The 11,745-nt window shown below is 34.6% G+C and overlaps 2 protein-coding genes across 2 annotated transcripts; one reads left to right on the top strand and one right to left on the bottom strand.

Annotated features, from left to right (window-relative positions):
• The first annotated feature begins 6 nt into the window (after nt 1–6).
• LOC132721731 (polypeptide N-acetylgalactosaminyltransferase 4-like) lies at nt 7–11,735 on the top strand. The gene is made up of 6 exons (XM_060706099.1): nt 7–170; nt 7,113–7,266; nt 9,768–9,934; nt 10,317–10,481; nt 10,921–11,140; nt 11,615–11,735. Exons 2-6 carry the CDS (start codon nt 7,136–7,138, stop codon nt 11,706–11,708), a joined length of 777 nt encoding a protein of 258 aa, XP_060562082.1. The 5' UTR covers nt 7–170; nt 7,113–7,135; the 3' UTR covers nt 11,709–11,735.
• Nucleotides 144–1,345, bottom strand: LOC132721730 (beta-1,3-galactosyltransferase 1-like). Its single transcript, XM_060706098.1, has one exon. The coding sequence runs from the start codon at nt 1,288–1,290 to the stop codon at nt 232–234; it is 1,059 nt and encodes a 352-aa protein (XP_060562081.1). The 5' UTR covers nt 1,291–1,345; the 3' UTR covers nt 144–231.
• Nucleotides 11,736–11,745: the final 10 nt, after the last annotated feature.

The following is an 11,745-nucleotide window of genomic DNA, read 5'->3' as shown; positions in this document are numbered from 1 at the left end:
TAAGTTTAAACCAATTAATATATTACATAAACTAATCAAAAATGCAACACATATGACATACTATATATTTATGTTATTGTGTTTTTGTTTTCATTCTCTACTGGTATTGGCGAATTATATTTGATCCAAACAGACCGTGTCTGTGATTCGTCATCTACGGTTATATACACGTGAGGACATCTTGACACAAAAATGTTTCCAGCATTTGAGTTGGGTCATTATATTTATATTTTAGTGGTTGTGTTTTTTTTCACTCCGCTGATTTTGGCGAACTATATTTAACCAAACAGCCCTTGCCTGTGATTCGTTGTCTAATGTTATATACACATGACTGCACCTTGGCACCAAACGTTCCCAGCATTTTAGTGTGGTCAACTTTGAGTATGACACAAACTCGTTCGATTTTATTTGCTTGTATTTTAACCCAGGGATATTGTTCATAACGATACCATAATTGAAAACATCGTCAATCCTGAAGAATGGTGTGGAGGATGCAGATTTATACAGAGATGGGACGATGTCGTTAAGGAACATCACGTATTGTCCAAGACAATATGGACTGTAACGTTTAGTTCCTCTAAATTGATGCGGTTCAACATACCATTTGCTGCTTTTTGCTCGGACGATTGGAGGGTTGTAGAATCGAAGGCAATGAACATGATTCTGATTAACAGATATATCAAGCATACTGCTTTGGAAAACAGTGAACAAATTTATTACAATATCATCATCTGTTTTGATGATATATTTAGCATTTCTACACCGTTCAGTCAACCATTTATATCCCATTATAGTTTTGTGTGTCAAGTTATGGTATGAATCTATGAAATTTCCTTGAAGTATATCCTCATAAAGGTTGAATTCGTCCTTTATTTTATCTTGAATGTTTGTATTATAAACACTGCCGAGGAGAAATAATACTTTGACTGTCCCGTAACTAGAATAAAATCTTGAATTACCCCATGTCTCTCTGATGATCTTTCTCCTTTGAAAATTGTTTGGTGCAGACAAGACAATGATGAGAATTGTTAAGTTTTTAAATGACGAGCACAGTTCTTTATTTTCTAGAAAATAGGAGGCATTTATTGTAACTGCATATTTTGGTGTTGTAGGATTTATTAGTTCCATCAGTCCTGGCTTCAGCTTTACTTCGAAGATGTCATTCGTCTTAACTATTCCATTCTTTTTCTCCAAAAAATGACCCTCTCCGCTATTTGCACTTTCTTTGGAAGCAATACCTTTGATAAAAGCAATAGTAAATAAAAAGTTATTGTGTTTTATTGAAAACATGAGTTATTTGTTCAGGTAAAACGAATAAAGTGCGCTTTAATCTGTTCCAAGCATACATGTACATCTAGTCAGCCTGAAAATAAACACGTTCGATAGAAAACATTTCCAGTTACATACATAAAAGAGGGTTGTTCTAAAAAAGTTTGCATAATGATTGTATTAAAAGGCGGCGAATCGTCAAAGTATTTTCAAATCTATGCAAATGTTAAATCTATATATTTCCACTTAAAATTCAAAGTTCCATACATTTTATTATATGGGTTCATTGAGTCCAGTTCTTTTAGTGTTTAGGATTGAGTATCGCTCAAGCCGGTGCTAGAAGGCGTGAGGGATATGTTGCACTATTTCATGATCTCTCATATACAGACTCAATCTAGACGAGTCTGCCATTTTCATGTAATTTTGCTGTTTTTAATGCATCCGAGGTATTACTTTTTTCCAGATACATGTAGATACATGAAGCCATACATAGGTAGTGGCGTATGTATCATACCAGGCCATTCATAGTTGATGAACGAACATTTAGTACATGTATTAATAAATTTCAATCAAATAAGACAAATTTATTCGACCATTTATATGAGAAAAAAAATACCGCAGTACTTGCACGGTGCAAAACATGTCAAATACCTGAATGAATATAGCTCTGTTGGAAAGCCAAAGAGTCATTTATAATAATTATCGGATGGCGATATATACACTTGACAAGATTTGAACAGTTCCACCTGTACACTGCCTGCCTTTAGCCAATCAAAGCGAATAATTCAGTATCACATGATAAAAAAATGGACGTCAAAAACTTCAATGAGGGATTTAAATGGACTCGCCCAACCGCCATGTTTTGTCGGGTTACTTATTCGTACAATTCATACCATTATCAATGTACGAACTCAGAACCAGTCTTTAGTCTCTTGCAGGATTAACACAGTAAATTGCAATATTTTTTGCTACATGTCATTTCTGATTAGAGAATGTAGTATAAAAGAATATATTTTGTTTTCTTTCCAAAACTTGCACTTAAAGAAAAAAACTTTATAAATTCTTTCTTCCGGGCGAGTTTAAAACTATTTATGGCTGAACGGCGATTCCAAGCATTTTTGGAAATGCTAATACTTGTTGTTTTCATCAATCAACTTGCTATAAGTTGATTGGATAATTAGACCTGTCAATCAAACCTGGCAGAAAGGTAAATTTAGGAACGAATTTTTATATGACTGCAAATTCAAGAAGTGCTATTTCAAATTAATCAATATTACAGGTGAATATATAAAGTTAAATTAATACAAAAAAAAAAACGATATTTCCTTTATAAACCTTTTACTGCATGAGCATATTGTGAAAAATGGCTGTTTTCATTGAAAAATTAAAACTGCCATGAAACTATAAAAAATGCTTCAATACTGATCAAACTTGGCACACATGTTGACTTGGCCACGACCTTTGTAACTGCACGTTCAATCTAAATTTCTTGTTACCATAGCAACAGGGGACTTTCAAAAATGCCAAAATTCGCTATTTTTCGTTTTTTTTCCCCATCAAAACTGATTTCAAAGTGCTCCAACTTCTAAATGAATTAATATAGAGTAAAAGGCTTTTAAGCGTTGGTTACACGATACCTTGAGACCATCCTGGGGCCATTTTAAGCCTCTCACAAGTCCTCCTTCAAACCCCCCAAAAGAAGGGGGCACATCCCTCTTCAGGCACCCCCTTGATGTACCTTTTTGAAAGGGGCGGCGCCGAAAATGTAGTCACGTTTTTAATGACAATTTTCAAACGAAAAACAGTTTTTGGGTCCTAAATAGGGCATTTTTTTCACTATTTGAGGTCTCAAAAGAAGGGGGGGGGGGTTGAAAACTTGAAAAGGCGTCAAAACACGTCAATATGAGGTAAAATGTTAATACAGAACGTTTAATGTCCGCTTTTATTAATGTCCGCTTGAATGTCTGCGTACTTCGAATATATAAAATGAATAAATAAATAGAAAATAAATGAACAGGATGAATTTACTTATTACGTATTTTAAATGAAAATATACAATTTTCTCTTATGGCTATTCTTTAAATCACGTTGTGAAGAAAAAAGGCTTTTAACTGCCGTAGTCCAAAGTGTTTTTTAAAGATCATACGAACCATTATGTAATATGATTAATATATCTGAATTTCCACTGATCCATATGTGCGTTGTAACACCGTATATATGTGAGGAGAAAATAGATTATTCACAGGGTAAGTTTTCATTTTTTAAACATTTATATAAAATTCATAGCTTTTTGAAAGAAAATCGAAATGTGATTCTACCCTCCTGACTTTTCTCTATATATTACCATTTTGCATCGGATTTTTATGCAGTCTTCGTCGTGGTTTCTGGTGTGCCCAAAACTTGCATTGCTTAAGAAGAAAATGTCGCTGAGCGGACTCTTAATACAGTTTTCACAAAATATTACCACCCACAAGCACAAGTATTTTCTAATTGATTGTCATGCAGTGAATTAAAAGTAATTTAACTTCTTCATACAAACTGCCGTCAAAAGAAATATTCTACTCGAGATCGTGTCGACATCAAAAAACATTTGCATGGCAATGAAATTTTGACCGGTAATTTATTTTGAGCCAAATCTGAATAAATTTTCAATAAGGATTTGTTTGAATGTTGAGCATCGTTTTGTGAAAACTCTTTATTTTGAGTCCATTTAGCGACATTTTCTTCATATGCATTGCGTGTTTTGGGCACACCAGAATCAACGACGGTAAAAGTATCCCGACGAAGACTGCATTGAAATCCGGAACAAAAATGGGTAAATATATGAAAGTCAGGAGAGTCGAATCACATTTCGATTTTTTTTTCTAAAAAAACTTTGAATTATATATGTGTTTAAAAAGTTGAAATCTTACCCTGTGATTTTCTCCTTCAAATTTTGGTGTAACAGCGCACATATGGATCAGCGGAAATTTACATATATTGTTTACCGATGCTCAATTTTGAGATCAATATGGGGGTTCACCCCTCGTGACTCGGCTTCATCCTCGGAAGAGCCGGACAAGACAAAAATGTGTTCCGGCTGCTCCGGCTATCTGACTAACTCCACGGATACATTTTTCAGCTGCCATGTCATAACTGTGAAAATCACAAATAATATTTTATCTTTGATAAGATCCTTACCAATTATTCCATGTGTACTGTCGTTCATTGTATAATTTAATACAACCTTCCTGGTTTTGTCAACTAATAAAACGTTAATACCAACGACCAAAACTGTACATAAAACAAATAATTTCACTGAATATCTGATTAATTTCGTTTTCATTTTTATTTACTTCTTTACATTCGTGCGTACTAATAAAATATAAATTTGTTTTCAACAACATCTGTCTACATCACGTGGTGTGTAACGTTAATTTTGTTGTTTCGCAACTTATTTTTACCTCGATTTGGTCTAAATGTTTTATTTCTAAATTCATTTTAATAGCAGAATAGCGTGCCAAATTGATAATTCCTACTTAACATTTGAAAGCCGTTTTATCGTTTGGTGAAATTTTGTGAAGAGATATATAAAAACATTCTGATTGGTTGGCAGCGGGCGTATTCATACCGGCAACCGTTTTCGCTGGACCAAAATTTCAGATGATTCCAAAGTATACGTAGTGATAAAAAAGTTATTGAACTGATAAATTTATCACTTTAACATTGCTCACTGTTAAAGAAAATATATATTGAAATAAGTTTTTTCATTTGCTTGTTGGGAATTATCTGTACAAATGATCGTACAGCACATGTTCTCTGTCACTTTTCATTAAATGTATATATTATAAACATGTGTTACTAAATTCAGCAAAACAACTATCACGTGCTTTCAATACATATTTAATCAAAAACCTCCAAGTCGATATTTGAAATATATAAGAATAATACATTTATTTCATTTCTCTGTATACGGACTACATATTTTGGTGAAGAAGTGTAGCATATTTCACATATGAATGGATATTTCAAACTAAACGTTTACGTTTTCGCTTTTATCCCAATTTGCTACTAACATTATAAGAATCTTACACCGGCTGCCGGTACAGACAGGAATATCTAGCTCCAGGGTAACTGTTTACGGCAGTAACGAGGCTCTGCCGAGTTTCCGCTATAACAGTTACCCGAGAGCTAGATATTCCCGTCTGTACCGACGGCTGTTGTTTGATTCTTTTTGTTGCATATTACATATCAATTATTTTCAGAACAAAAATGAGCCGCGTCATGACAAAACCAACATAATGGGTTTGCGACCAGCATGGATCCAGACGAGCCTGCGCATCCGCGCAGTCTGTTCAGGATCCATGCTGTTCGCTTACCAACTCTATTACAAGTAGAGAAACTGACAGCGAACAGCATGGATCCTGATCAGACTGCGCGGATGCGCAGGCTCGTCTGGATCCATGCTGATCGCAAACCCATTATGTTGGTTTTGTCATGACGCGACTCAAATAACGAAATCTGATATTCTCATTACGCATATATATATTATATTAGCGTATGAACTTACAAAATTCTGGAAACAAAGTGATCCCTCGGAAGCATTAATCACAACAAAATAACATAAGAATTGCAGACTCGGTTTGATTGAGTCTGTGCATGAGGGCAATAAGTGCAACATCCCTCACGCCCCCTAGCACCGGCTTGAGCGGTACCCATTTCTTAACACTTTATAGTGTTTGCATCAATGATCCCGAAGGACCAGAAAATAGAACAACACTGAAGTGAAGTACGGGGAAACTTTTTACGGCTGCCACACGGCACTTGACACCTGCTGTTGTGAAGTACAAAATTCTGGAAACAAAGTGATCCCTCGGAAGCATTAATCACAACAAAATAACATAAGAATAATAATATCTGTCATATTTTGCGGTTCTGATAGGAATATCCGTCCCGAGGTGATCCGCCCATGGGCGGGTGACCGAGGGACGGATATTCCGATCCGAACCGCAAACATATGTCAGATATTTTTTCTTGCATATTCTACCATATTCCATTATATTTTTAATTCTTTATCATTATTTTCTATGAAAATTTATATCATTACTACCGTAACTACTTTCATTCAACAGCGTATGAATTACAAAATCATTCATAACGGTAAAATGACGTCATCTTTATCGTGCAATTGTACAGCACGCGACTCATCTGGAACCCCCCATGCCAGATGAAATTTCCGGCATGGGTAAAACTAACGGAAACGCCAGTCTGATATGCAAGAATTGCAGAATCGGTTTGATTCATAACGGTTAAATGACGCCATCCTAAGAACGAAATTCATTCATAAAAGGCGCGTGGTAATGACGTCATTTTAAGCACGCGACTTGTCTTACATGGGAGGTGTAAGACAGGGTTTTCTAGCACGGGTGATATTCGAGCCGCGTCATGACAAAACCAACATAATGGGTTTGCGACCAGCACCGGTGTAAACGGTAGTGGCTGCCGGTACAGACTGGAATATCTAGCTCGAATGTGACTGTTTACGGCGGTAACGAGGCTCTGCCGAGTTACCGCTGAATGGTTACCCGAGAGCTAGATATTCCCGTCTGAACCGACAGCTGGTGTTTGATTCTTTTTCTTGCATACTGTAATAACAGTAAATGTTAAATGTTAATCTGCAATAATTCTAAACCGATTCAATACTTTTTGTTTACAATTATACAGCATTTGAATATTTATATCTCGGTAGTTAACATTTTATAATTTCAAGAATTAGTTCAAATAGAGAGTTCAAACAATTTTCGGACTTTTATGTTATTCACGATGCATACGTGGTCAGTACGTTTTGGTCACTTTATTTGCAGGAATAAACGGGTCGGAAGTTGTCATGGACGTATCCGAAATTTCCCCGGAAGATCTTCCTCAATACAGAGACGATTTTTCACGTGACGATTTTAATGGTTACCTTAGCGACATAATCTCGATGCATAGAATAGTGGATGATTACAGACCGGATATGTAAATAATTTGTTTGTTTGTTTTTGTTAACACGAATGCGTAAATAACAAAGGAAAGAATCACGCATGCGAGCGCACGCACGCAAGTTAGTATGTTCATAACTTAGTTAAGAGATCCGTATTCGTTCTTTAGTTAGTTAGTTAGTTAAGTTAGTTAGTTAAGTTAGTTAGTTAGTTAGGTTAGTTAGTTAGTTAGTTAGTTAGTTAGTTAAGTTAGTTAGTTAGTTAGTTAGTTAGTTAGTTAGTTAGTTAGTTAGTTAGTTAGTTAGTTAGTTAGTTAGTTGTTATAATTACTTTTCAAAAATCGAGCTTAGGTTAGAATATTTATAAGTTTGCAAAAATCACATACTTTCATTTAACTTATATGCATTAATTATATCTTATATAAAAAAAGATGATTCAAAAACTTCAAAAAATGTTAGAGTATTGGTTACGTGTATTTGATACTTACCTTTTTCCTGTCAACTACTGCATGTTTATAAAACTGTGAGACGCCGTTATATGTCGCAACACCGCTAAATGTCACACTTGTCACTAAATGTCCCACCATTGCCGCTAAGTGTCGCTACCGCCGCTAAGTGTCGTTACCGCCTAGCCTGGGATTCAGGCGTTGGCATTTTTTGCTTATTCATAACATCTGCTTACTTACGGAACGTCGGTTATTCTACCCAAGTTCCCATTCGTGCACGGATTAAAGCTTGAAAATCGCTATATATATTGTGTTGGAGTGACGACTAAAAAGCAATTAGGACTTTGTATGCCATAATTAGAAGAATTAAAAACTAATAAGGAGCAAACACCTATTTAGAACATGTGGAAGGTACAAAAGATCAAATAAGGTTTTTATGTTATATTTTATCTCTCAACTTCTAGTAATATTTTTTAGAATTATCTCCTTAAGCTTTTAAAACTTCTTATTAAGTTGTTATTACGTTTATTTCTACTATTTTTAAATAAAAATTTCATAGTAATAAGGCTTTTTTAAAATCTCTCCTATTTAAGAGAATCAACGCCCTATATAGATTTTAATATTCCTAAATAGGAGTAATATAGTTACTAGTCTACATTTTCGAAAACTTTGTCAAATTATTAGAATTTTTCGACCGTGCGACCACATACACGCATCGAGGACATGTTGGAGGAAAAGTGACCATGCGACCACATGCACGCATCACATGATTCCCCTTCTCATACGAGAAAGGGACAAAGAAGTTGTCCGCCCTTTATAAAAGGGCAGACATTTCCTTATGGGCCTTGAATTGGTTTATATACAATAATAGTAACGCAAATCAAGTGGAGTATTAGTTTACGTCCTTATAAGTTCGCTTTAAAAATTTCAAAAGATCATATATAATTTCTTGGAAAATTTTGAGTTTGCAGTGTTTTCTACTTTTCATTTTATATATATCACAGAATTATTTTAATTTTGCAAAACACGAACGTTTCACAAACGTTTCATATGCATTAAATATGGGAGATATATTTCACACTTTGTTTGCAAATATTATCTTGGGGCATTTTTGCCAACGTATGCTTTTAATATTTATATTTGACATATTCTATTTTAAATAGAAAAGGTAGTGTGATGGACTGCAAGAAGGAATAGATTATTATAATTAAACTTGAGCAACCGAAAATTCTGACACTGGTAAGACTGTACATATTTGCAAGCCTTACTTTAACCTGAATTTGTAAAATGCACTTTTCAATCTACCATTGATTAGAAATGTCTATCAATCTGGGAATATCAAGATATACATTTCTAAAGTTAGTCAGCCATGAGTAAAGAGCCGGCTCAGTCTGCACGAATGTGCAGCCTAGCAAAATTGAGTTTATCTATATACTGGTAAAATATTTCGGTTCCAGCAGTGTAAAGGTGCAGTGTTGCTAACAGTTGTCATAGTTACACAATTGCATTTGATCAAAGCTCATTTAAAATTTCACCAATTATATTATACAGTTTCCAATCTGCCTTTATGTTTATGTAACTGTAGTATATGTCTTTAAATAAATATTCATTCGTTACATGGAAAAGTTAATACCGATAAAACCGCAGATAAGCATGCTTGTAGATGAAAGGTCGACACAATTATTTAAAAATTCTGATCTCAGATTGAATTTTAATTGATTTTTTTCTAGAAAATTACAACCAATTATTTTGTACATCATCTCAAATCTTTTCCTATGTGACAGACAGCTAGTCCCTAGATCACCTACATAACGTTAATACTGTCATAAAACCAGTGGCTTAACATAAATTTAGATATTGCAACATTTGATAGTAGTGTTGTGACATTTAAGGGTAATGGAAAATTGTGCGACATTTAATGTCATCATTGCAACATTTTACGGACATTTAGAGTCGGTTGCGACATTTAGCGGCAATAGTGCGACATTTAGCGGAAAGTGCGACATTTAGCGAGATGTATAGTCGTTGCGACATATAATGACGTCACAAACTGTAACAGACGCACAATTAATCACCGAAATATTACATTTTAGATGCAAGGACCTGAGGTATCCAAAAGTTTTACCGGAAATAGGCGTTGTGATACCCTTTAAGGACGAACATTTGAGCGTTCTACTACGTACCGTATATAGTATTCTTTACAACACACCGGCACATATAGTCAAAGAAATTGTCCTGGTGGACGATGGATCGGAAAACAGTAAGTATAACAATTGTTAAAAGAAGAATTGTTTTGTTCCGGTAGACGATGGCTCTGAAAAGAGTTTTTTTTTAAGTTCGATTGTAAAGAAAGCTTACTGTTTATCTGAAACAATTTCGAGTCCTCACATGATTATGGTGTACCTCATAATGACGGTATAATAAACGCACGTGTGTGCCGTGAATCGCTTGTAAATATTGCGCGTTTAAACACCAGATTGCCCAACGCGATTAAAGACTGTCGCCAAATATGATATCCTAGCATCGATACATCATAAAAAAGATTTTTTTATTTTTTTCCCCTTCCTCTTACATTTTTATCGAACCGCCATCGTTAGTAATTTCATTATTTAAGTTCTGATATATTTTAAATTATTTCATAGGTGAGCTAAAATCTACTCTTGACATATACCTGGAAAACATGGAAAAGGTTCGAGTCATCAGGCTGCGGAAATCTGTTGGTTTGATGATGGCTCGTCAGGCAGGGATAAACAGTATTGACGCCGAATATTTCGTGTGTTTAGACTGCCACATGGAAGTTTTACCGGGTAGATATTATTTTTTTATATTTACATGTATATTTTAAATTCTTCGTAAGACACAATTACATGAAGGACATATTTATTCTTTTTTGCATATCCGACCTCTCTTCGGTAATTTATTGGATTTGCAATGTGTAAAATACTTTTTTGTTCACTTCACAATATTTTACTTTTAAATACATTTTCAAAATTTTGATGAAAAATGAGCATGAATCTGGAGGCATGCTGCTTTAATCATATAGTAAAAGGCATTTCATGTAATCTGGAGAAGTTTTCTTTACAACAAGTATATAATTCTTTATTCCGTAAATTATTTTTATCATGGTGTTTTTGATGTTGATTTTTTTTAAAGAACAGTTAATTAAATCTATTAGCAACAAACTTTACCTCACTGTTACCCAAAAATGTAGGCCAGAAAAAATGAGATGCATGATTTTTTTCTCAGGGTGGATAGAGCCGTTGCTAAGTCGTCTGCTAGAGGAGCCGAAAGCTCTCCTGTGTTCCAATGTCGGATCCATTGATCGTCTTACATTCAAACTACATCATGCTGAACTTCCACAAATACGATACTTTTTCCCGTTCCTTATATTTAACCTGGATGCCTCCACGGGAAAGTATAAACAATCTTTCGTCGAATCTAGAACCAATGATACTGAGCCATTCCCGTAAGTTCAATGCATGAATGAATGAATGGATGAATGAATGAATGAATGAATCAATCAATCAATCAATCAATCAATCAATCAATCAATCAATCAATCAATCAATCAATCAATCAATCAATCATATAGATGTTACAATTTTCAGCTCATAATCCAAATATGATATGGGTTTTCTAGTTAGATCACGTCTATTCTTTTGTTGATACACCGGAGGAAAAAGACGCTTTTATAAAACTGCAGCTTTGATATCTTGGCCGCATTAAATCTAAGGCCATTTTATTTTTTGTATAAATATATAAACAAATTTTCCTTTATAAATATAGTCCACTTCTTAAAGATTTAAATACAATGTAGTTAAACACAGAATAGATAAAATGGAATCCTTAAAAAGAAAGCTCAATACGACGCCATTGAAAGTTCTACATGTATATAGGTTCTGTTTGTTTTTGATTTCTTCTGAGTATTTGTTTTTTTCAGGTTTGGGATCATTCAAGGTATGATGGTTGTGATGAGGAAGTCTTGGTTCATGCAGCTGGGCGGGGTTCGATTTCTGGATGAAGATATGGGGTAGTGAGCAGATAGAACTGTCCATTAAGGTGGGAGTAAAA

Source organism: Ruditapes philippinarum, unplaced genomic scaffold, assembly GCF_026571515.1.
Source record: "Ruditapes philippinarum isolate M1 unplaced genomic scaffold, ASM2657151v2 ctg21913_1_1_1_1, whole genome shotgun sequence".
NCBI classification, from domain to species: domain Eukaryota; kingdom Metazoa; phylum Mollusca; class Bivalvia; order Venerida; family Veneridae; genus Ruditapes; species Ruditapes philippinarum.
Note: the sequence above shows the minus strand (reverse complement) of the source record. Positions and strands in the feature narration are given on the sequence as shown.